The sequence below is a fragment of the Monomorium pharaonis genome, chromosome 3 (genome assembly GCF_013373865.1).
Source record: "Monomorium pharaonis isolate MP-MQ-018 chromosome 3, ASM1337386v2, whole genome shotgun sequence".
NCBI classification, from domain to species: domain Eukaryota; kingdom Metazoa; phylum Arthropoda; class Insecta; order Hymenoptera; family Formicidae; genus Monomorium; species Monomorium pharaonis.
The window spans coordinates 26,127,546-26,154,154 of NC_050469.1; the positions used below are offsets into that span (position 1 = coordinate 26,127,546).

Consider the following 26,609-nt stretch of genomic DNA (forward strand, 5'->3'; position numbering starts at 1 on the left):
ATTTTCTCTTAATTTACACATGAGAACTAAAGATATTATAATCTGAAATTTAAAAAAAGAGAATAAAAATGATCAGTTTTATACTTTTATTATATTGCACTAATATCGATCTGTATTAAGCAATTTAACTAATAAAGCAATTCATGTTAATTAAAGTTGTCAAGAGCTTATACTTACAATTCCTATTCTAAGGCATACTATTACATTAATATTAATAATAATGTATTAATAATTATTCTATTTGTTATTTAATATTTGATAACACAATTTGTAATATACTCGTTAATTTGTGTTTTTTTAGCTGAGGTTTGTGGCTAAAGCATAATATTATAATTATGTAATAGTAATTACATATAGTATAAATATCAATTATTTATCTTTTAAGATACATAATATAATTTCAAAGATTAAAAAATTTTAATAATTATCAGATTTAAAAGACGATAAGAAATGTAAAATATAAATTTATTTTAAAAATTAGAATTAAAATTTTTAAGTTTAAATATTAAAATAATAATATATAATTAAATATATATTAAAGATTTTTATTTTTAAATTCCATTATCTTTTTGTTTACATATGATTTACATATATAATTAAATTGCAATACAGATTAAAGATATAAACTAAAGATATCATTAGATGCTGAATGTTTTGTTATATATATTAATATTAAAAAATATATAAAATATTATTATTAAGATATTATAAACGTTATTATTATTAAGATATATATCACTCATAAAACAAGATTAAAAATAATTTTTAATTTTTGTTCTATATTAAAAAAAAAAAAAACTGAAATAGCTAACTAAACTGTTGATAATGACAAAGTAATAAATAATTAGATTATGACTAGAGAAAAAATAATGCTGGAATAATATTAAATTTCTTGCAAATATATAATCACAATTTTCTATATACAATTTTAACAAATTGACAACATTGTCTATAATATAATATTCTCTGAACAAATATGTGTTCTATAGATATAAATTATTTACTTACAACTTTTTGATAATGAGATAATAACATAATTTTTTAATTAAGATATTACGATATTATTATAAGATAATAATGATAATATTAAAAAAACTACACTTGTAATATTGAATTATTATTAACACTCTGACATGCTACTCATGTTGCTATTGATTGTTATCTGAAAGGGTTAACGGAAATACTTATAGGTGATAGCAGGGTTGAATCCTTTATGTACTGAGCAAGCGCAAAATCAAAATGGCTCAGTATAATCGTGAAGAACGATTCAGTCAAACAATAATTTTTGTGCGGTGAACATCAATGAATGTCAACGAAGGTAGATCATGTAGAAATATGATTAAAAAAAGAAACAATTATATTTACACTGCGACGTTCTATTATAATCCACGTTATATAAAATATTTGTGCAATATAATACATATATATACAAAATCAAGTTTTTATCACATGTTTATTAATAAAAAATCTTTTTATTACGATTTGAGTTCTATAAAACTTCCGAAAAAGTTAATTATTATATAATAATATTTTTAAGACAAACAGTTGTTTATTGAATGGAATAAAAATTTTGCTTTTAATAATTTGTTGCAAAAATTCGTAAAAAAAATAATACTTGCAAGAACTCTATAAATCTTATATATATATATGTGTATAAAATTTTGCGAAAATAAAAATAAAATTTTGTACGCTACCAAAAAAACGTTAATTTTTTACTTGTAAATTTATAACAATTTTGAGTAGTAAATTTGAGTAATAATCCTACTTAATGTAAAGCAGTAATATCTGTTCTAAAATTTGATTTTACTAGATTTGAATTACGTATTTACTTTAAGTCGCCAGTGCCTATGGATATTTGGCATATGGCCCGACCCACAGATCCCTTTGAGAGAATTTCGTCGGCCAAATATAAGATTCATTATCATTACGTGTACTGTGAGCCTATATGTATCTACACCGCAAATGATGAACGTGATTCGTGCTTGGGGTGATGTGACTCGGATGGTGGAAAATTTTGCCTCTGCGAATTTCAGTTTATTGGCAGTGTGCAAATTACTCGTTACTTGGTATCACGGTGAAAGTAAGTTTACTTTTTATAGTAAAATAAATATTGAATATATTAATTTCTTTCATCCATGATATAAATGACAAAGCTGTATCGTTCTTATTTAAGAATAAAATACCGAGATTGTTTGATAATTTTTTCTAAAGAAATATGTTTAATTTGATAAAATTTACATTGTGTTCGATTTGAAAGCACTTCGGCCGCTGATGGCGTCAATCATGCATGATTGGATAACTTCAACGAGGGATTGGGAACGAAATACTATGTTGAAAATTGCTAGACGTGGAAGAAGCTTATCCTTTAGATGTTGCGTAGCCGCAATGGGCACAATTGTGTTTTACATTTCTTTCCATTCGCTAAGACTCTTTAAAAATATACATGAGTCACATCGGCATCTCGTCTATCGGTTGGAAAACATTCAAAAAAGTCCAACCTACGAAATCACCTATTTTATTCAACTTTCAGGAGGCACATATTCGGTACTCGTTAATTATACCGTCGACAGCTTTGTCTCGATACTTGTGTTACATGTGTGCGCGCAATTGATAAATTTGCGTACGACACTTAACAATCTGGTCAACGAATTAACCACCAAATCTATATCTTCCTCGAGTTTTAGGAAAGGTATAGCTACGATCGTTGAACGACACGAGCATCTCATTAGGTACGGAGAATTTCCAGAAACATTACTTGATCATGTGATGTATTTGTAATTGATGTATAATTGGTGTATTCTTTGATAACAAATTAATTTTACAATATATGTACATGACGTATATTTTGCTTTTAAGCTACAATAAAAAAATTGAGACTATCAGGTTCGAAAATTTAAAAAATAATTAAAAAATGGGTAAAAACAAAAAGTAAAATTGAATATATAAGTATTAATTGAATCATGAGTTTTAAACATTTAAAATAGAAATTTTACGCTAAATTTTTTAAAAAAATTTATACATTGAAATCTGAATAATAAGTTGTTAACGATATAATGAGTGAGTAACATGCAAATTTTCAAGGAATGCAAAGACGATCGACGGTTGCTACAGCTCAGTGTTATTTGTGCATATGTTATCCGCTACTTTTCAGATGTGTGTTCTAACTTTCCAGGTTTTCACGGTAAGTAAATCACTTATATATGTTTTTCTCTCTGTATATTCTATAAAGAATTCCATAAAAAATTAAATGTATATTAAATTTACTTTCACATTCTCTCTCTCTCTCTCTCTCTCTCTCTCTCTCTCTCTCTCTCTCTCTCTCTTTCTCTCTCTCTTTGCTCTTTACTCTGTAATAATAATAATAATGATAATAATAATAATAATATTTTTTTATAATAATAATAATATTTTTTCATTATATAATATAATATATTATTAATATAATATATTGTATTAGATTTGTATTTCACATGTTTATCTTGCCAACAATTAAAACGTATTATTTCAGATAATAACAGATAATTTGAAAGTGCCTTTTGTTAGAATGATTTTTCTTACATTTTACTTCTCTCTTGTATTGACAAACATGTATGCATATTGCTACTCAGCTGAAAAACTTATAGAGGAGGTAAGACAATTTAGTATAAAAAATACATTATAAGAGTTAATAGTACCATGTGTAAAAATAGTACATTGTATAACAAGAGCGGAAGTTCGGCTTGTACGAGTGCGTTCACCCGCACAAATGAAAAAAGCTGATCCGCACGTTGCACACTAAATTTTTTGTTACCAGTGTGTCAAAGTGTAATTTTTGAGTATCCTTGGAGCCCTTAAATTGGAAGGTTAACCAAAGTTAAGTTTGCAAAAGCAACAAAGCGTTGGTAACTCTACAAATTACCGTATACATATGTATCGCGAGATGACGTGCATGCAAGTGTGGTAATAATGACGAAGGTATAAAAAATGATCAAACGTGCAGAAAAAATTATGCTAGAAAATTTTTCACATCTTGTGCCATCTATTAGAGGACAAAAACTGTGTAATAATGTTAAAGTGTTGAAATCAATTTGAACACAAAAAAAGTGACATGAAAGAGACCTTTGACGCACTGGTTACAACAAGAATGTTTTAGTACATAATATATGTTTTATAATTGATTTCCTCATAAGAAGACCTATGCAAAATTTTGTAATTTTTAGAGTACTAAGTTGGCATACGGCGTTTATGAATGCAAGTGGTACAATTTACCACCAAAAGACGTAAAAAGCTTAATGTTTATTATATATCGATCTACAATTCCCCTTAGATTGACAGCTGGCAAATTCGGAATTTTTTCGTTACAAATGTTCGCAACAGTAAGATATATCTATAAACAAAATTATTTTACATACACACAAACACAAACACACACACACACACACACACACACACACACACACACACACACACACACACACATGTATAAAATATATCATATATATTTGTAGCATGTACCATAATTATATAAAATTTTATTTTATTTTATATTATGTATTTTATATATAGGCTCTGAAAACATCAATGGGATACTTATCTGCATTGATAACAATAAGAAATTAAAGAAAAGGATACTGGAAGAATGATAATGAATTAATTTCATATAATGGACTACAATATCAATTTTTAAATAATCAAATAAAATAATGAAATAAATAAACAGGTTTATATGCACCTGTAATATCACTTTTAAATTGGGAAAATACACATTATTATTCGACTACTAGTCAAACTATTTGTCTTCATTCAGAAATTAGTCATAAAAACTTAAAGTTTTTAAATTAAATATTAAATTAAAAATTAAAAATATTAATTTTATTGTATTATAACAATAATTACTTATATTAACGCACTATTTTACAAGATACTATATTTAAAATCACCGTATATATCGGTCTTTTAAAATTGCAATTTGTATTTATTTAGAAAAAATATTCTTGAATCTGCGTTCCAAAAATAAAACGTTGATGGGTTAAACAATTAGATAATAATTATTGCTTATCAAACACATTAGCAGTTTATGACAATTAAAACTTACATATTTTATCAACAAACATAATAAATTTATAACAGAGCTTTTATAAAGAAGTATTATTAAACTTGTAAAAAAAATATTGCATAGTAAAAAAAATTAGAATCTAATATTGTACTAACCAATTCAATATAATCTAATATTAACTATTTCAACGTTTTCTTCACAAATCCAATAGTATTTTTTCATAAAGAATCAGTTTGGAAATATCTCCAAGTATTTAATAGAAAGCAACTTTCTCTGGTTTCACTTTACAGTCTTTTGTACGAAAAGTTGTACATAGAGATCCTTTTCTATATATTATTTATTATTTTGTTTAACATTAATCAATAGTAGAAGAATATAACCATGAGAGCCTCACGTATTTTCTATCGCTATTCGCTTGCAATCTTCTTCGACAGAGGGAACCCTACATACAAGTAAATATTTTACCACCTACATTAATGCGTATGTATTCAATGTAAGTATTTAATATAAGAATGTGTTTATTCTTACATTAAGGATTATTTCAAGTATAATCTTAAGATATATACCAATTAAATATAAGATAGTAAACCAATTACAAAGCAGTATTAGCATTTTATAAAACTGACCATCTTGTTAAAACGGTCTTGAGATTGATTTTAACGGACTATAAATATCCTGTTAATACTATTATATTAAAATTTTATAATTATTCTCTTTAATGGCCACCAAAAATAATAATGGAAGGATTATTGTATGTAGCTCAAGAATTTAACAAATTTCGAAAACTTTTTGAATCAGTAATACGATTTATTTCAAACACATAAAGTAATTTGACTTTCTAAAATTTATTTAAAAATAATAAAAAGTATTGTTCCTTATGTTTATTAATATCATTACTTATATATAGTGTTTAAAGTAAGTAAATTTTGTAGAAAAATTATTATTGAAAAAATATTAGAAATATTAGTAAAATTTTTTCAAGTCTTTCCATTTAATAATAAAGATATAATTACATATCAATAAATGTATTGCCGTAGATAGTTTGCTTTCTACAGTATATAGCATTCTTAGAAAAGCATGCGTCGTCAAGACTCGCATGCGCTTTCAAAAGATAAGAACCTTTCAGTTACTTTAACGTCGTTGTCGTGTAAGCCTCAAGAAATGTCGATCGAGGTCGGATTAAATTTGTCCAAGTTCCTTGGATCTATATATTTCATAATCCTTTCTGTAAAATTAATGCTCGAGAATTTTATAAAATTTAAATTCAAAATTAGTGTTCTCTAATTTTTTTTTTTGATTAAAATTTACTCAATCGTCGGCTTAAGCATCTACTAAGGAAAATGATTAAATTACTTGTCGTTTTCATTCATTAGTTTTTCTTTACTTATTTCGAAAATTATTTATTTTCCAACGTGCCTTTTTTTTCTAATGATAAAAACGCGTCATCAATATGTGTAATGATAAAATCGTTTTAAGAAATATCGTAAAATCACGGAAGGATAAAAAAATTCACTCTTGCTGATATTATATCTTTATCTAAAAGGCAGATTTGAAATATGCGTACGGATGGAATCGTTATACCATGATATTTATTGGAATTTGGCCAGAAAATAGAAGTCTCAGTCAAGCTTCGAGTTACACAGTATTATTTCCTGTTTTCACAATGTTTTGCTTCATCTGTGCACCGCAATCGGCAAATTTGCCGTACGTTTGGAGCGACTTTGACTTATTGGTAGACAACTTATCCACGGGAAATGTAACGATTACCATCTCGCTGTTGAAGACCATTATATTTTGGTCTAATGGTGGACGTAAATATATCAATTTTCATACAATAAAAACAGTCTCATTTTTTATCAATATAAGCAAATGCAATATTTCAGTCTTTAAAACAGCTTGAACTGTATAAAAGTATGGAATGTTTTTATAAATTTTATATAATAAAACAAAATATATCAATAGAGTCAATGTTTTTTCACAAACAAGTATAATTCATTCACTTTTATTTCTCCAATAAAATATAATATACTAAAATATTTATAAAAATATTTGTTTTAATAATTTACAAGTACACACACACTTATTTGTTTATATTATTAAATATACTTTAATAAGATATACTCCATACTTTTAATTAAGATATATTTTATGCATCCTTAGCTCTAGTAATTTAAATAATAATTTTATTAATAATATATATTGTGATATAGATAATAAAATTATTAAAGTAAAGAAATTGTGTCAATACATGGTAAAACTTAGAATCAATATTATAATATATAAGATTTTATTGTAAATTTCTCTTCGACATTTTGTAAAAGCCCTGAAGACGCTTATGTCGTACATGTCGAAAGACTGGAGCGTGACCGTGAATAAACAAGACCGCAAAACGATGTTAGGCGTAGCAAACATCACCAGGAAGCTGTCGATAAGAAGCACCGTGCTCGTCATAATAGTGGTATTATCTTACGTCGGGTTTCGATTCCGCGAAATCCAACGAACTGGTCGCCGACTGATCTTCCAGGCAAACTTCCCTTACAACACAACCAGCAGCCCTTCTTATGAGTTGACCCTTTTCGGTCAACTTGTGGGTACTATGTACGCGGCTGTTACTTATACGGCGGTGGACACTTTCATTGCGACCCTAGTGCTTCATATATGTGGCCAGCTTTCAAATCTACATCGCGAACTGATAAGTCTGAGCGCCTATACAAAAGTGGAATTTCAGACAAAGCTGAAAAATATCGTGAGAAAGCATGAATATCTCAACAGGTAAAATCCAAACAAAAAGCAACGCAGAAAGGTTAAAGTGAGAGATTATCAATTACTCGAAATTTTTGGCTATAACTTTGGCTGTAATTATTTCAATTCTGATATTTCGTTTTCAAGTGTGAGATTAAGTTAATTCAAGAGATTTAGAAATAAATAAAACATATAAATTGTTGAAAAGAAAAACATAATTTACAGATAAAATTTTATTATGAGACACGCTTGTCTTGACAGTGACATTTTCGTTAAGATTTGCAGAAATAATTGAAGACTCTTTCAACAAGATGCTTCTGCTGCAGATGCTGGGATGCACGATGCAACTCTGTTTTCAAGCGTTGCAGGCGTTCATGGTAAGCCACAAAAAAGATATTTGTTTAAAATAAAAAAAAAAGGATAATTGTTATGATTCTTCGTTTTATAGACAATACATTTTGCCGACAAAATGGACGAAATGTTGATGTTTAAAATCAGTTTTTTGTTCCTCTATGTAAGTTACATATTGCTGCAATTATACCTGTACTGTTATATCGGCGAGAAACTACTTGTCAAGGTAATATAATGAATAATAATCCTTATAATTAATCAATTTATTGATATAAATCCCGATATTTTGATCAATATTGCCGAAATTATGTATACCTTGGATCATATTTTAAAGATCAAGATTAAATTTTCAGACAAATATAAATACTAACAACTTATCGATTAATTTATTGATGTAAATCCTGATATTTCGATATATCGATATCATACTGTTAAACCTATGTATATTTTAGATCATATTTTCAAGATTAAATTTTCAGACAAATGTTATGCACATTGATAACTGATTGATTTATTGATTGAAATCCTAATACTTCAATATATCAATATCCATGTTGTTGAAATTACGTATACCTTGGATAATATATTTCCAAGATCAATTTTAAATTTTCAGATAAATATGCATTGATAAATTATCGATAATTATTAATAATTATATCATCTTTATAAGATTTATTAATTTACTCTTTATTTCAATTATACTACTATCAATTATTCTAAAAAATATACATTATTTTTCTGGTCATAGTTCTGTGATGTTTCCTTTGAAATTCTTTGACTGACATTCTAGAGCACACAAATAGCATACGCAGCATATGACTGCAGTTGGTACAACTTGTCAGCGCGCGACGCAAGATCATTAGTGACTATCATGTGTCGAGCTCGGACGCCATTACAAATCACCGCCGGTCGGTTCTGCTCTTTCAACCAGGAGCTCTTTAGCGAAGTATAAAACATTGCAATAAAATTATTTTTTTTTCCTTTTTAGATCAATAAATTGGATCAATAAATTTAATTTTACATTTGTGTATTATAAATTAAAATATCTGTTATATTTATTTTAATTTTATATTTACATTTATATTTATGTATTTATACATAATATATATATTTTTGATGTAAATATAAATGCATTTTTAATTTGTATTATAAAAAGTTTTAATACAGTTCTGTTCTGATATTGTAAAAAAATAATTTTTTTCACGCCCGATAGTTTTTCTAATAAAGAAATGTATAATTAAACTGATGAAAAAATTATGTATTGATTCAAAAGAATTTAAGTTTAAAAAATATATATCGATATCGATTTTAGGTTCTAAAGAAATCAATGGCTTACATGTCATGTATCTACGCAATGAATAGCTTCGATTGAAAATGAAACAATAAATTATACAGGTAATTTGTTTGCTTATTGTCTAATCGTAGAATTGTATATCATTTAAAATATTCATAAAATATAATAAGATGAAAAGAATTATATTTTGTAACACACTTCAAGTGAAGATAGGCGAATAAATGGTCAAAACGCATTTGAATGCTTCTTGTGTAATTTAAACATTTTCTAGTTCATTTGAATTGCGCACCGTTACAATCAAACTTTCAACACAGCCACTTAAAAGAATTATATTTAAAATTATATTTATAATATTCGTAAAAAAATCTTTTATTAATAAACAATTAATAATTAGTATGCAATAACGCAAACTAGAAAACCTTCCCAATTCTTATATATGTATAAAAATAAAAATATAAACACTAAATATACTAATACTAAAAATATAAATTTTTAATTTATATTTATATAAATATAAATATAAATTTTTAATTTATATTTACATTTATATTTTATGACCAAACAAAACTATGTTCATGATTATATTTATATTTACGTTTACATTTGAATTTCTATTTCTATTTGTATTAATATTAACATTAATATTTATATTCATATTTATGTTTATATTTATATATTACCAAATAAGGCTTATCTTTATTTAGTTACGCTTTCACATATGTAATGTTTTCTTTCTTACTATTATTTCTTTAATTAAAGTTTATAAATTTTTAAAATTATTATTAAATGTTTTATTAAAATATTATTTGTAATACTATCAATAAACAATATTAATAAAATACATTTGTTAGTCATAATACTGCTCTAATCACATATCCGAGAATGAGAATAGTAGATGCGCAAACAATAGACAAGTAAGTATATAAACAGAAATAACAAATTATTAATAAAATTTATTTTATGCCAGTTGTTTAATTATAAAAAATAAAATAAAATAAATTATTTTTATTTATATATTATAATATATGTAATAATTTTATTTATTATAATCTTTATTTTTGTTATTATATATATGTAATACAAATTTTATTATGTGTGGAAAATTCTTTGTACATTTTATAAATTATATAAATATATTTGTATTGCACATCTATTATATCAAATTATATAAAACTATTTTTTTAATATTTTGCATTTTGTTTTTTAGGTTTTCGTCAGTGGGATCCTTATCTATATTGCTAACAGTGAGAGAAAATAATACTGAAGAAATGACAATGAATTAATTTGTCGCATAATTGACGACATCAATTTTTAAATAACAAAATAAACAGGTTTACATGCTTGCAACATGAATTTTGAATTGGAAAATTTTCATGGAGTATCAAAGTATTATTCGACTATTAGTTGCCTTGAACTATTTACTTGCCTCCGTTTAGGAATTAATTAACTAAAAGTTCTTAAAAGAGAAGTTGTTAAAAAAAATTTACTACAGGTAAAAATTGTATTCATATATTTTAAAAAGTTTGTTATTTTATTTTCATGTTTCGGAGCAATCCAAAGTCGTATTGACAGCTAATGGCGCTCGTGAAGAGATGAACAAACTTTTTCTTAATAATTACAAACTAGATTTTAATAATTACACACTTGATTCCACAACAAATTATTTTATACTTTTTAAATAAATAAATAGATTATGTAAATTTTAAGTTAATTGTTGTGCTCTGTCTTTGAAAAAAATTCTTAAAAATGATCTTGAAAATAGCCTTCAGCACAAACTTTCTCCTTAAATTAAATGTTAATTTGACGATAAACATTACATCAATTTTATTGTATTGTAATAATACGTACCTCTATTAAACAATTAAATATAATTATTGCTTGTCAAACGCGTTAGCAGTTTATGATAACTAAAGCTTACATGTATTGTCAACAAATTATAATAAATTCTTGACAGATAAATCGATTCGCAAATGTCGCTGTGTGTTCAACACGATAGTAACCTTCTCTGGCTTGATTATAGTCTTTTATACGGACCCATGCACTACAGAACATTGTTGTGAAATTGGAGGGTTGTACGGATATCATTTTCTGCATCGGAGCATGCGTGATCCTCAAAGAAGGGATAGGGAAAAATCGATCGTAATAATGTTTCAGTTGTTGCATCGTCGACATTCGTTAAGTATCAATGGATGCTGATCGAGGTACGCGCGAATAGAGACTATTATGCGCTCGTGTAAATTGTTAATAGATAATTATCCAGATAGATACTCATGTCTAAATCTACAATGTTAGAGTAGAAAGTCCAAAGCAAATTTATCACATAATTTGTGAAATATAGTGCGCTACAAATTGTTAAATGCTCGAAATAAGAAACATGTGTCCTATTTTGTAATGATAACAGTTATAATTATAATTGAATAAAAAAAACGTAATGTTTTTATAAGCATTACTCGTAACTCTAAATAGAAATTTTAATAAATAAAATATAGAAATAATCTTTAGAATGAGTCTTTTAATTGTACCGTATTTATGTCTATAAACATAATTATGAAATAACTGAATACACTTCTGTCAACAATGAACAAGTTTCATGAAGTCATTACGAAAGAAGTCCAACCTCTGTTTCCAACTATGGCAGTTTTAAAAGTTGCAAGATTAAGAAGGATTCGCAAGAGAAAAAGGAAATGTTTTTCTGCAATACGACAACGTTGGGCCACATACTTCACGCGCCACTACGGAAGAGGCTGATTTTCATCACATTACCGTATGCATCGTAGTTTTCAGCACATGGCGTTCTTCCATCTTTTCTCGAAACTTAAAGAAGATCTTTGTGGACATCAGCATGCATCCAAAAGAAATTCAAAAAACTGTTTAGAATATGCGGAAATAGAGGAAATCATTCTCCCGTGACAACTTCAGAAAACTTGTTTATCATTGACAGAAGTGTATTCAGTTATTTGATGACTACGTAAAAAAATAAATACAGATAAACAGAATTAAAAGTTACACATTCTAAAAATTATTTCTATATTTGATTTATTAAAATATCCCCATTCAGAGTCATGAATAATGCTCACAGGAGCATTAATTTTTTAAATTCAATTCGTCGTATGTACATCGTAAAAGCAAAAGTATTTTATAAATCGTATCGACACCTTTCCATGTTCCAATTTTAAGATGTTAACAATATCAACTAATAACAATTAATTTTTTCTTCGTTAATTTTTGAAGAAAAATTTAATTTGCATAAATATAAATTTTGCGGTCGGATGGAATCGATTCAATTTAAGCCTTGTTGGGCTCTGGCCCGAACCGCTACAAAATCCTAAGCAAAAAGGCAGGCTCTCCCGATGTCGTTTTATGATAGCTAATTTCTTCATGTTGGATTTTATGTGTATACCGCAATCGGTGAACCTGATATTCATCTGGGGTAATGTGGATATGATGACCGAAAACTTGACAACCGCTAATCTCCGAATCGCAAATTCTTTCATGAAAGCATTTGCCATTTGGTGTCAAAGAAAAGGTACAAAATAAAGAACGTTAAAATCGTTAAAATAATTTTTGAACAACAGAATTCTTTTTGATAAATTCAAGATTTAAAGATCTCAATTTTTAAGAATATTTATCACACTTGTTAATTACATTTAATTAATTTTATAAAATAGAAAAAAACGATAAATAAAAATGACAAATTCTTTTCTATTTTCTATAGCTTTGATTATTTTCTAATCATTTCATATAGCAATTTTGTTCTAAAAGATACATTCTAATGGTTCAAAGTTGTAATACTTAATAATAAATTAAATTATCTTAAATAAATTTCCACTCAAAAGTGCAATATTTGCCTAAAGCTTTAAAGCTGTTGATCAACTTTTTCTATCAAGATAGGCGTGCACCAAAAACATCTGAAGAAAGAATAGTTATGATAAAAAACGCCAAGATTGTGAGGAAGATATCTATCTGGTGTACAATACTGACGCAGACAATGATGACCATTTACATCCTTATGAGAATTTTGATAATCCTCAAGTTTTCACGCAGCGACCCAGCTCGTCCCATGCTTTACGACTTATTTTCCCTTCGACACTACCCAAAGTCCGATTTTTTAATTGATTTCTATGGGTCAAATTCTATCGGGTTATAGCTCAACAGTTACTTATACAGGTAGCGACAGTTTCATTTCCATGTTAGTTCTCCATGCCTGCGGCCAATTTCAAAACTTGCGTGAGAAACTCGTTAACAATCCGGATTGTTAACTCAAGAATCTCGTTAACAATCCGGACGGAATAAAAACACCCAACGAATTCAAGAGTGAACTGAGGCGAATCGTCAAAAGACATGAACATTTAAACTGGTTTGTATAATTTTATGGAAAAACAAGTATTTTTATTAAAGTATTATTATCCATTTTACATGCTGCAAATGTGTCTCGATAGAATAAGTTCGTGTAAACATTATTGCATCTGCAGTAGATAATTGTTAAATATTAAGATAAATTTTAAATTTAATTATTTCAAGTCATTAATATATTTTTTAAGTAATAGATAATGGTCTAAGTAATAGATAATGGTCTATTAAACTTTTATCTATCGCGAATATTATTATTTTATTTCAGATTGTGAGAACTTCACTTGGTTACCTCTCAGTAATACTCACTGTAACTATAGAAAAAGATAACTAATATTAGTTAGCATTTACTATAATTATAATAACAATTGTTATATAATTGTAATAGTTAAGCAATAATAAAAGATCAATTTGCGACACTAACAAATATAATTCAACTTTCATTTTTAATGAAATAAAATTGTCTATATCATATTTTATAAGTATCATGAATAATCGACAGATTCTTCTTAGATTTTAAAATACTTAAAAATTTTTAACCAAAATTTAAAAGACCAATCATAAAATAATTTTAAAAAGCTAATTAAGACACTAAGAAATATGCAAATCTTAGTCTAGTATAGTAAATTTGATTGAATTAGTACGTCTAATCAAATTCGATATTATTAATCTTTATTAAATAATGGTCAATACTTTAAATAGCAAAATTAATTACAACAATATTTTATCTGCTCATAAATTTTCCTTATAAACCGTGTTACATATAGAAAACAAAAAAATATATTTGTAAAAATCATGCTTAAAGCTTTGATACTTCAAAAACTAAACGGTAAAAGTGGTGGGACAAGTGATATTGAAAAGAGCCAAATTCAATCTGGATCTATAAGTTATTCGTTGTATCTTCCATGTTTATGCATCTAATGTTGATGAAATTTTTTATTTTACTTTAAGTTATAGAAAAGATTTAGAAAATTATTTACATTTAGCCATCTTCTTGTATAACACATAAGAAAAATCTTAATTATCAAATCAGTATGACTAGAGGCGTTAAATTTCTTTTCAGATTTTTAAAATATTTTTATATCACCGATATCGGTACGTATTGGCAATCAAATAAGCAATTGAATAAAAAGCACATATAAATTCTAAATAAAGCCAAAAATATCTCTTAAATTATATTTTTGTCATATTTATTTATATAAGCATATTTTAAAAATAATGTTTTTGTTAAATTAATTTAAATAAACATATTTTAAAAATAAATAAATGTAATTTATTAAAGTGTATGTATATTAACTCATATTAATACTAACAAAAAATTGCATAGCAAATGTGTTAAAAAATATTAATGTTCTTTCTTTGATAAATGAATATTATTTATGTATATTAAAAAAAAAAACATTTGTAACGGACAAAATTTTATAATAATTTATATTTTATATTTATAGTAATTTGTGTAGCAACAATAATGTCGAAATATATATATATATATATATATATATATATATAATTTAACATTAATCGATGTTGAAGAAGGTATTCTGTGACCATGAGAGCCGTATTCTTCATTGCTATTTGTTTGCCACTTTTTTCAACAGAGGGAACCTTCACATTGCAAGTGAGTAATTTATTCTCAATATTAATGCATATGTTATTTTAAACTATTTTGAATAGTCACAAAAAATAGAGGAGAATTATTTTATATAGCTAAACATTGCAAAAAATATCCAAGGAATAATAATCGAATATCTTATCAAAAAATAAAAACGGATATTTAAGTTGGATTACATTTTATTGGGAATAAAATCATTGAAATGTTCGTCAAAACAAACCGAAAAAAAAGAATTACCTGTTAAATGTCATAGATACATATTTATTTATGTTTATTTTCGATTTATTTTCGGATATTTCGGTGATTTTATTCCAAACAAAACGTGGTCATATTTTTATCTGATCAAAATATCCGTACTTTATTCATTATTCTTTGAAAATTTTATTCAGTGAAAAATTTAACAAGGTTTTCAAACAACTATTAAATAAAAAATGAGACTGCTTTTTAAAAACTTATCAAGGTAGTACAATAACTTATTGATTAATTTATTAACGCAAATCCCAATATGATATATCGATATTATATTGTCAAAACTGTATATATCTTGGATCATATTTCTAAAAACAAGATTAAATTTTCAGGCAAATATGAACATTACTAACTTACTGATTGATGTATTGATGTAAATTCTGATATTTTGTTACTAAATACTTATATCAATATCATATCGTTAAACTATGTATTTCTTGGATCGTATTTCCAAGATCAAAATTAAATTTTCAGACAAATATAAACATTGATAATTTATCGACTAATTTATTGATTTCTAATATTTTGATATATCGATATATTGGTGAAATTATTCAAGCAACATAAAATCATGATAACGTTAAAATAAGTTATAATAACTGAATAAAAAATAACTTTTAATAACTATTTTGGAATCATATATAAAAAACAATGACTCCAAAATAGTTATTAATATATGTACATTTCGATGTCCTGATAATTTTGTTATTCTTGAATACATATCTTAAATTTTCAAACAAATGTAAAAACTAATATCTCATTAATTTATTAATTTATTGTTGTAAAGCTTGATATTTCGACATATCAATATATTACGAACTATGTATGTCTTAGAATATATTTCCAAGAACAATATGTGACAATATGAGATCTATTTTGTATCAAATAATATTACTTCAATCGACCAATAAAATATGTTATTTGTTTAGTAGACAAAATTAGACATTAGAATTATACTAAACGTTATCTTAGAAAGCAATCCTATTTTCTTTGCCACGACAATGATTGTACTTCAGAAAAATATAGTCATTAACTATGGTACACGCTTTCGTGTTAAAGCAATTCGCATGACGCTTTAAACGTTAATAAGTGAAACTGAAACAAGCGTTTCCATTTTCGTAATATTTTTGTTTCTCTTTTATATAATAACTCTCTTTCTTCCATTTCTTCCATATTTTCTTTCCATATCTTCCATATTTATATATAGTTATATTATATATAACGCTTAAAAATTGTTAGAAAATAAATAAATCTCATAAATATAATATTATTGTTTAGTTGATACCAGTATTATTCTCAAAAATATGCATTATTTTAGTAGTTTTAGTCTTAGTTCATAAAATTTCATTATTTTAACAAAGTTCAGTGTTTACGTATGCAATATATATACATAAATCAAAAAATTTTTTTAACTATGCATGTTCAATAAATAAAAAAAAATCGTTTTCACTTTTAATATGTGTCAGCAATGCATACATAAAATACTAATGTCTAATGTAACATAGAGAAAAAAGAATTAGTTTATCATAAGAAAATTAATCAGTAAAATTTTTATGCTTAGTGTTTCTAATTGTAATTTTATATTTAATGTGACTATATTCTCATTTTGTTATTAGTTACGTTAGTTTTGTTGTTTTGAGGTTAGTTAGTTCTACAACATATTTCCTTTGGAATCCTTTGAATCTGACATTCCAGAGCACGAAAATAGCATACGCGACATATGACTGCAGTTGGTACAACTTGTCCGCACGCGAAACAAGATTACTAACAATCATCATGTGTCGAGTTTGGACGCCATTACACGTCACTGCCAGTTGGTTTTGTTCTTTCAACCGGAAATTCTGTGACAAGGTAGGAAATCAAACCATCACAATCTATGATCTATTGATTTTATTCCTTTTTCTCTTTGGATCAATAAATTGGATCAATAAATTTAATTTTATACTAAATTTGTACACTAAATTAATATATCTATTATATTTATTTATTTTAATTATATATATGTAAATATATGTAAATACACATGTACTTTAATTTATGTTATAAAAAAATAGTAAAATTTTTCATGCTAAATTTTTTATTAAAAAAAAAATTACATTAATAAAAAAATTATGTGTTAATTTAAAAGAAGTTTTAAAAGATGCAAAATCGATATCGATTTTAAATTCTGGAAAATCTTACACGTGTTATGTATTTGTACAATGAAGCTTCTGTAATAGCTTTGAATGAAGGTAAAATAATCGATAATAATCCATATGAGTGTCATCAGTGTTTTAAAAGTATAAATCTCATTTATATTTATGATATAAAAGTTTATGATATATATTTTTAACACATTCGTAAAAAATACTCTAATAAATTAATAATAAACTATTATTATTGTAATTAATATGTGATAATGCGATTTAGAAAATCATTTTCATATAATTTTTTATGCATACGTACAAAAAGATTATTATAATTACAAAAAATTTGTAAACAAGACATTTGCAAACATTTGATTAGCACAAAAATTGCAAAAATATATAACTTTTTAAGTTGTTATTGAATTAAATTATTATTTTTACTGTCAATAGACGAGAGATTATTATCGATCATTGATCGATCGATCAATTTTTACAATCAAGCAATACTGATAAAAAGCATATTCGTCAGTAATAATATAGTTATAATGTATTTCTGAAAATGACAATAGATAAACAAGAAATAGACAAATAAAAATTTGAATAGAGAATATTATAAACTGTTTATATTTATTTCATTATTCTAATGTATAAAAAAAAAGTTTATCAAAGAGTCAAATAATTCTTATCAATCGTATTATAAATATGCAGTACAAACTAAATCATCTCTTTGTTATTCTACTGCTTCTTTAATTTTTAATTTTTATAAAGAGTCACGAACGAAGGATTTAAATATATAAGACTTATACATGCTCATTAGTGTATTAATATTATTTATTTAATTGTTTATTTTCATATATATACAAGTTGTATATATACAACCATTTCATTGCATTAAATTTGTGTTTTGCAGTTTGCAAGTTAGAAGTTGAATTTTTATTCTATTTTGGCATGGTATAAATCCGTTCAAACGATCAATAGTATATCTCGCATTGAAGCAATATTATCTTGCATTAAACCGTGACATATGGATTGTAAAAAAAAAAGTTCCCTCAAGGTAATATGCAAATTCTGTAGCTTCTGCACGTGCGCAGAAACGATCGCGATGAATAAGAGATGCAGGAGGCGCATTATACGGAAAAGAAGAAAGGTGAGAGGGGAGACGACGTGACGAAACGAAAATAGCAGGGTACAACGGTGACTATTAATGAGGTTCGCAGGAACCGGATCTCACATTAAGTATGCAACAGAAACTGGAGGGCAAGCATTTTCCTCGGTTTTTCGCCCGCTTGTTTTTCCATCCCGATCGTCTGTTCGGCCCAGCCCGAGTGCATATTTGAGCAACTTGATCCGCCGTAGACAAATTACTCACCAACAAAGTGCACACCATCGTATGCATATTTGATGAAAAAGACTATAGGCCCTGTGATTACACGCGACGGTTCACATGACAAGTTCGTAAACTGTTCTGTCTACGATGGGAAGATAATAGCCCTCACGGGAGTGTTTCGAGAATATGACAAAACAGAGGTCTGCTGTACGAAACTGGTGAATTCTATTATCGCAAAAGTTCGATCGATAATTCGCAGTCGTAGACGAGCTTCGGGGTGAATCGCTTCGCCGTTTCTCCTGCCACTTAGCACTATCGTTCTGCAACGTCAAGATATCACGGAGAAATATCGTCGGAACTTGTGAGTGATGCTTCTCTCATTTTAGATATTTTTAACAAATATTTCGACGTTTTTGCTTTGATTAATTGGCAAAAACAGTATTTTCAGTGCTGTGAAATATACATACATATTTCCGCGAATCAACATTGCGCGAGTTTTCTCTCCGAGAAACGAACGTCAAAGGATAATGACGTCAATAACGTTTATCCGAAAATGCAACAAAGGGATCGTCGAGCAGATCAAATGCGCTCGAACGAGTTCGCATGGGTGCACCGTTTAATCCCATCATCCGTCGGGCATTTTATTCGGGTAAAAGTTTGCGAGTGATGTGACACGAGCTTTCACCGCTTATTTCCGTCAACCCGCGAGGAAAGTGCGCGCGGAGCTGGATAGCGACTAATGAGTGTCATTAACAATTGCGTGGTCTACCGTCACAATGGAGAAAATCAGAAGATGACAGTTACTAACTTCGGGCTCAGATGAAGGTGGATAAAACGGGCGACTTCACGCTTTGCCGAGAAGAGTAACGTGCGCGTCCATATAAAAGTACGCAGCTGCGCAAGTCGCGACATTACTTTAATCTTGAACGTTCGTTGATAAAAAGGTTTAATTATTAATTTTTTGTTAATATTTTCGACGCACACTTGTGAGTATACAAAGTGTACATTTCTCAAAAGTCTCAAAGATTCAAAATCTGAACCGGTACAAGATATAACATATTAATAAAAGAACGAGAAAATTCTGCTATAATTTTTCACAATTTAAAAATGATACTCGTAATTTAAACGACTGTTGAGAACTTCTACATTAAAAACGTCGTGTTATCGACGAGAAAAATGATAATCAACACGAGAGTGTATGTGTTGATTGCACTGGTATTCTACGATGTGTGCGCTCATACCGTCGATATCCGTCGAGATTCTTATAATAGGGCCAATGATAAAAAATATGGGTCCATGTTGGCTGAGATCGCAAAGGAATTCATACAAAGATCAACGACCAGCAGTCAGGTAATAAGAATTATGTGCTATTTATATTTTAAAATTATGCACTGAGAAAAAAATGTTAATTGACAAAATTTTTCAACTTGATTAAATTTCTTCAGTTCATTTATGGATTTAACTTAAATACATAAAATACTTGAACTTCAATTTAACTATTTATATATTTAACTAAAATATATAAATAGCTTGAATTGAAGAAATTTAATCAAGTTTAAAAATTTAATCAAATTAACAACTTTTTTCTCAGTGTGATAATTTCCTGACAACTGAATGCTAAAGAATAAACGAAGAATATGTTTCTTCAATAATATTGTTACTAATGTTTGGTATATAATTAATTAAACAAGTATTTAGTGAATTAAAGTACAGATTGTATAAAATTCGCTTCCTAAATTCTGCGAATGATTTAAAATGGATTTTTTATTTGCACGTTACTTATTTTAAAACAAAGCTATCCAGAATTAAATTGAAGGATAATTGCGGTGTCACAGGTGCTGAATTTAAATCTCTCGAACTTGCTGCTGCTTTTGGTACTCAAAGCGATTGTATTTGGCGCCGGGTATATAGGAAATCATGGTTATAAAGGACGTGAATTACAAGATGGTAATTTAGAAACTTCTAAACAGCTTTTTAATATATTATTATTATACGTAATTGTATTAACGATAATTGACTGCAATACTAATATCTCGTCGCGCTTTGAAACAAATACGTACACTGAGAAAAAAATTTACTAGATTGAAATAAATATTTTTTCAAATAGTACCAAGCAGGAGTTTTATAAAAAATAAAAAATATTTATTTCAAGTAAAATAATATTTTATATAATTTAGAAAATGTATTATAAATTTTCTATCAATCTAGAAAATGTATAATACATTTTCTAAATTATAGAAAATATCTTATTTGAAATAAATATTATTTATTTTTTATAGAACTTCTGCTCGGTACTATTTGAAAAAATATTTATTTCAATCTATTAAATTTTTTTTTTCAGCGTAACCAAATAAAGAAAATGGCAAAGATTATATATTTTTAAAAACTATAATCTTTTATTATTTTCAGAAAACATTGTGTCAGAGGGTGAGCTTGCGTTGGCGCTTGGTTATTTGATTGGTGATACATGTTTGTACAGAGCAGCTTGCGAAGAGCCACACATAGCGAAAGAATATCTCGGCGCGGCAGAAATGCTTTTGCAAACTATGAAGTTGATGCCACAGTACGTACGCAAAATATTAAAGAAAAAATACAAAAAAAATAGAGTAAATTAAATATCCTTTGTTATAAAAAAGTACTCAATATTTTAACGCTTTTCAAAAGCATGTACTTATATCGTTATTATTGACATAAGAAATGCCAAGCATTTGTATTCAAATGTTTTTTTTTCTTTAGTGAGTTTGTTTAGTGAGTTTAGTGAGTTTTGTTAAATTGATAAAATTAAATTAACCCAATAATATGACTAAATAATGGTGATTTAATATTCCTTAAATTAAATGTTATTTCAAAGAAGAGGTACATATAGAAAATCAAATAGAAAATAACGTCTAACGAATTGTTGCAAAACAATATAAACCGTCATAGTAAAATTTGCATTTTTGCAGGAACTTACCTACAGAATCCAGCTATGAGGAGACAATCGCAGAATTTCGGAAGGCAATTGAATACGGCAATATCGACCACTGTCCATCAGAATACAGCTGCAAAAAAGAAAATATAAATAATTTTTTGCGAAATGAAAAATGATAATGTAATTATCAATATCGTATTTATCGTATTTATCAATTTATTCCATAAATGTTTCTCATTTCTTTAGGTTAAGTTATAAAAATCTCGCATCATGGTATATTTTTTTGTTAATATAAACAATGTATTATTGTAACATACAATATATACTATTATAAACAATATCTTTCTTTTCTTACGCAGTATATCAAAATGAGATATTGTGCAATTTTCTGATAGTCTAAAACTACTTTGACTACATTTGAATAAAATTTATTTAAATTTGAAATTGAAAATAATGAAAAATAGGAATAAATTTGCTTCATTTGAGTAAGTTTAATAAAAAGTATAATGAACAAAAGACAAAATCAATTATATTGCACAAAATTAAATTTGTCGAGTGTTTCTGAAAAAATTTGCTCCTTACAAAAATGTAATACTAGACAGTATTAAAGTAGCCAGTAATTATTACCTATTTTGAGCATAAAAAATACTAACAGCAGTGCTTTTAATATTTAAAATAAGTATTAATTACTGGCCAATTTAATACCAGTATTACATTTTTATAAAGAAAATGATAGAAAATTATATTCTAATATAATCAATTTGAGGGCTATGTAACAAATATATAATTGGTTTACCATTGTATTTTGTTACGTTGGCAATCCTTTAATTAACGATTAAAATTAATCGGAGTTGGTCAAACTGGCCTGAAAGTAAAATATATTGTTTTGTTATTAAATAAATTTAATTTTTTAATTTAAACCAAGGTCTGTAGATGAACGACGGGAGGAGAAGAAAGGTCTTTGCATTCATATTTACACATTTGTCCCCAACATGGCGGAGCCAATATGATACATCAATTCCACTTTCCACTTTACTACTACTCACTCACTCGCTCTTCTCGTATAACTACACTCACACATACACTTCGTAGCCCCAAAATGGCACTTATGCGAACATCTTCCTTCCCCTTCCGTCGTTCATCTACAGACCTTGAATATCTTTAATGATTTCAATTCTAATCTCTAATTTAGATGAATCAAATATAATCAACGCAAATTCTAATGAAAGAACTTTATTTTTATAGCCTAGATGAACGGAAACTTTTCCAATCGTTATTGATTGCATTGTTACTTAAATCCTTAGAAAATCCTTACCCTAGAGGTAACAATGCTGCAAATAAAACTACGGATAATCTTAACGGAGAATCTTACTATGCATATATCCAAGTGAAATGATTTGTTCCTATACTAAACATTTTGACGAACTTCGGTGAAGATAGATTCATCTTTCTTTTCGTGCAACTCAACATGACTCAACAGCATCTTAATTGCTTGTTATTTCTGTCACCAGACGGTGCTGGCAGCGAGCGGCAGCGCGCGCCGCGCGTGGTGTTGTTTAGTTATCTAACCTATTCTGACAGTCGTCCGATGTCGCTAGATTTGTCTCTGCCTCGCGCATGCGTAACAGCAGAGCAAATTAATACAGTGATGCATGTTATAGGGATAGTATGAGCGCACAAAATAATTTATATTACTTTTATTTTTGCATTACATGTCAAATTAATTTTATGTGTTTCGTATATGGATATACATATAAGTTATTAATTTTATATAATTATGAAAAATATAAAGATTTTTTAATATTTTTAATAATTTCGTTTAAAAGTTTATACCTTTGTGAATACTGATAAAATTCTTGACAGTTTTTCCTTATCCTTGTAAAAAATATTGGCATACTTTATGAGATCTGTTGAATAAAATGTTTAGAATAAAAAAATATCTTTTGTTATATCAATATTTCTTTCCTCTTTTAGTTCATCCCTCATATAAATATTTATTAATTACTTTGTTAATTGTATATATTATACAAGTACACTCACTCACACAAATGTTTTGTTTGATACTTTTTAGCATTCTTCTAAAAATTATATTTTGAAAGGCCTTTTAGTAGTATCCTTCTTTTTACAGTTCTAATACTTTACTGAGGCCTTCCTCAATACTCATGCGCGACGAGTCTAGCAACATCGTGATGCCGCAGATGCTGACTCGTTTGATTTTCGCCTGGTCACGTCGCGATAGACGCGTAAATAATTTTTCGTATTTTGACTACTAACGTCGTTCTTTAGGCGGTTTCTTTAAGAGATGAGTTCTATAGGCACAGGAGTGAGTATACAGCACGTTGTTCGATACACAATCGCATAATGTTACGTTAATACGATTGACGTTCGAAAGCCTAACCTCACTTTCGTTCCAGTATGACCTGTCCGCTTCACAATTTTCGCCAGACGGACGTGTATTTCAAGTGGAATACGCACAGAAAGCCGTGGAAAATGGAGGGTGAGTTTCGCTCATCTTGTGCTTTAATTCTTACACAAATTCGATCAAAGTAGCATAGCACCGGTGTGTGATAATAGTAGGTATCGATACATGAAGAATATCTAATTAAAACATTAATGAAGCCTCTAGACAATTATTGTATTGTACAATACAATACAATAATATTGTATTGTACAATAATATTGTACTGTAATATAATACAACATTCCTCTAAACAATTCAAAACAAATTTAATGTAGTCTTTAGGTGATTGATGATATCACATAATATTCAAATTGTGCAACAATATTGAGCGTCTAAAAGTTACTTAATCTTAGAATGTGTGGTAATACGTAAATTTTTTATTTAATCTCCATATACTCTATTCTTTTCAATCTACTTTAATAAGCGTCATTTCTGAACGCTGAACTTTATCTAGCAGTGCTATTAGTAAATGTAAAGTTTATGTTAACGGAGATAATCTAACAACTCTATCATTTTTAAGTAAATAATTAGGTTATTTGTTTTTATAAAGGTTTAAGTTAGAAATATTTTGTGAATAAAAGTGTATAGTGCTTGAAAATTTTGTATTACGTGACCTATTTCCTTGGAAATAAAATTTACATATTAATACTAACACTGTATTATTCAATAGCATTACTATTCTAAGATTAAACCAGCTTCTAGATGAAACAAACTGAATATGAAGCCTCCAGATGATCAATAATATTGCACAATAATTAAGCAAGAATACATGGATACATTTTATTTATGCTTGTGATAATATTCTGTTACAGGACAGTTATTGGCTTACGAGGGAAGGACGGCGTGGTATTTGCCATTGAAAAGATAGTAACGTCAAAGCTGTACGAGTCAGGAGCTAATAAACGGATACTTAATATAGACCAGCACATTGGTATGGCAGTCTCTGGTATAATATCGGATGCGAGACAGATCGCAGAGACGGCAAGATCAGAGGCTGCTAGTTACAAGGCACAGTATGGAGTCGGTATTCCATTAAAGTATTTAAATGAGAGAGTCTCTATGTATATGCACGCGTATACCTTGTATTCTGCCGTACGTCCTTATGGTTGTTCTGTCCTGCTTGGTACTTATGAGACAGATGGTCCAGCATTGTATATGATCGACCCATCGGGAGTATCATATGGTTATTACGGCTGTGCAGTAGGTAAGTGAAATGTATATGGTAAAAAAAAAAATTGGACTGTGCAAACAGAAATGTATTGTGATCATATTGTTCTAGGTAAAGCGAAACAGTCGGCAAAGACGGAAATTGAAAAATTGAAATTACCAGAAATGACGTGTAAAGATTTGGTCAAAGAAGCTGCTCGTATTATCTATCTTGTCCACGATGAGCTAAAGGATAAACAGTTCGAATTGGAAATGAGCTGGGTTGGTGCACACACTAATGGAAGGCACGAACGTGTACCGGCTGATTTAAAAGCTGAAGCTGAAGCGAAGGCACGACAGGCAATGGCGGAAGATTCGGACAGTGATACCGAGGATATGTGAAACAATATATATTATATAAATCCTGCCGTTAAAATTCTTTGTATTGTGTAAGCGATAATATTAAATATAATATTAATACACACAAATAATATATGCATTAATTTATGATCTCAAATGATTGAAGTAAGTAAAGAATATGCTACTATTTCTACTGATACTATAAACTGAAGAACCGTAGCTCTTGATTTCATTAATTGCACTTTTATGGAAATAAATTGTGAGTCTCTTGCTCATTCTGAAGAACAAAGCTTGTCTTAAAGCTCATTTTTAAATATATAAAATGAAATGTGTTCTTAAAACTAGTTTGCATTCACCTCATAACCTTTATTTTTTTCTTACAAATTATATTTTATCCTCTGACGTAATACAATGATTTGTTTGTCTCCAGTTAATCTTGGGATTAAGTTTTTGTTTCAGATACATGTTTTGTTTCTATTTTTCAATAAATATCCTAATGTCATATGCAACATTGCAATTTAGAAATTGAATCCAGAGCTTTTGACTGTTTAGTCGACTGTTCTAACAGTTGACTAAAACAGTCAACTGTTAGAACATTCTAAACTGTTTAGTGTTAAGAAAGAATATATATCATCTTTAATTTAA

General features: G+C 27.7%; 4 protein-coding genes, 1 long non-coding RNA gene and 1 pseudogene across 6 annotated transcripts; 5 read left to right on the plus strand and 1 right to left on the minus strand.

Annotated features, from left to right (window-relative positions):
- Positions 1-1,056: 1,056 nt before the first annotated feature.
- Positions 1,057-4,768, plus strand: LOC105839477 (odorant receptor 22c). The gene is made up of 7 exons (XM_028189280.1): positions 1,057-1,318; positions 1,811-2,080; positions 2,258-2,729; positions 3,082-3,181; positions 3,509-3,628; positions 4,200-4,355; positions 4,546-4,768. Exons 1-7 carry the CDS (start codon positions 1,303-1,305, stop codon positions 4,597-4,599), a joined length of 1,188 nt encoding a protein of 395 aa, XP_028045081.1. The 5' UTR covers positions 1,057-1,302; the 3' UTR covers positions 4,600-4,768.
- A 2,416-nt stretch (positions 4,769-7,184) lies between these two features.
- LOC105839479 (odorant receptor 13a) lies at positions 7,185-11,840 on the plus strand. Its single transcript, XM_028189292.2, has 6 exons — positions 7,185-7,807; positions 8,055-8,154; positions 8,226-8,354; positions 8,919-9,074; positions 9,441-9,523; positions 10,630-11,840. The coding sequence occupies exons 1-5, from the start codon at positions 7,371-7,373 to the stop codon at positions 9,498-9,500; spliced, it is 882 nt and encodes a 293-aa protein (XP_028045093.1). The 5' UTR covers positions 7,185-7,370; the 3' UTR covers positions 9,501-9,523; positions 10,630-11,840.
- On the plus strand, positions 11,608-17,574 carry LOC114255533 (annotated as a pseudogene).
- A 1,017-nt stretch (positions 17,575-18,591) lies between these two features.
- On the plus strand, positions 18,592-22,173 carry LOC105839482. 2 transcript variants are annotated; one of them, XM_036283693.1, is made up of 5 exons: positions 18,592-19,447; positions 19,526-20,436; positions 20,922-21,033; positions 21,496-21,649; positions 22,032-22,173. In XM_036283693.1, exons 2-5 carry the CDS (start codon positions 20,263-20,265, stop codon positions 22,171-22,173), a joined length of 582 nt encoding a protein of 193 aa, XP_036139586.1. In that variant the 5' UTR covers positions 18,592-19,447; positions 19,526-20,262. The 2 variants fall into 2 exon arrangements, with proteins under 2 accessions (XP_036139586.1, XP_028045105.1); XM_028189304.2 differs by having other exon boundaries at positions 18,592-20,436.
- On the minus strand, positions 21,818-23,570 carry LOC114253981. The gene is made up of 3 exons (XR_003625406.2): positions 23,370-23,570; positions 22,794-22,862; positions 21,818-22,127 (listed from the first exon to the last, which is right to left on the minus strand). It is a non-coding gene; the product is annotated as an uncharacterized LOC114253981 (long non-coding RNA).
- A 590-nt stretch (positions 23,571-24,160) lies between these two features.
- On the plus strand, positions 24,161-26,107 carry LOC105839481 (proteasome subunit alpha type-3). Its single transcript, XM_012685819.3, has 4 exons — positions 24,161-24,320; positions 24,412-24,494; positions 25,271-25,662; positions 25,738-26,107. Exons 1-4 carry the CDS (start codon positions 24,300-24,302, stop codon positions 26,004-26,006), a joined length of 765 nt encoding a protein of 254 aa, XP_012541273.1. The 5' UTR covers positions 24,161-24,299; the 3' UTR covers positions 26,007-26,107.
- The last annotated feature ends 502 nt before the right edge of the window (positions 26,108-26,609 follow it).

Excerpts from the sequence above, each read along its gene's own strand:
- LOC105839477 (XM_028189280.1), top strand. Across the intron at positions 3,182-3,508 it reads TAACTTTCCAGGTTTTCACG|ATAATAACAGATAATTTGAA; the intron begins GTAAGTAAATCA and ends GTATTATTTCAG. Across the intron at positions 4,356-4,545 it reads CGTTACAAATGTTCGCAACA|GCTCTGAAAACATCAATGGG; the intron begins GTAAGATATATC and ends TTTTATATATAG.
- LOC105839479 (XM_028189292.2), top strand. The coding sequence starts at position 7,371 with ATGTCGTACATGTCGAAAGACTGGAGCGTGACCGTGAATAAACAAGAC. Across the intron at positions 8,355-8,918 it reads GCGAGAAACTACTTGTCAAG|AGCACACAAATAGCATACGC; the intron begins GTAATATAATGA and ends CTGACATTCTAG. Across the intron at positions 9,075-9,440 it reads ACCAGGAGCTCTTTAGCGAA|GTTCTAAAGAAATCAATGGC; the intron begins GTATAAAACATT and ends TATCGATTTTAG.
- LOC105839482 (XM_028189304.2), top strand. The coding sequence starts at position 20,263 with ATGATAATCAACACGAGAGTGTATGTGTTGATTGCACTGGTATTCTAC. Across the intron at positions 20,437-20,921 it reads GATCAACGACCAGCAGTCAG|GTGCTGAATTTAAATCTCTC; the intron begins GTAATAAGAATT and ends GCGGTGTCACAG. Across the intron at positions 21,650-22,031 it reads ACTATGAAGTTGATGCCACA|GAACTTACCTACAGAATCCA; the intron begins GTACGTACGCAA and ends GCATTTTTGCAG.
- LOC105839481 (XM_012685819.3), top strand. The coding sequence starts at position 24,300 with ATGAGTTCTATAGGCACAGGA. Across the intron at positions 24,321-24,411 it reads TGAGTTCTATAGGCACAGGA|TATGACCTGTCCGCTTCACA; the intron begins GTGAGTATACAG and ends CTTTCGTTCCAG. Across the intron at positions 24,495-25,270 it reads AAAGCCGTGGAAAATGGAGG|GACAGTTATTGGCTTACGAG; the intron begins GTGAGTTTCGCT and ends ATTCTGTTACAG.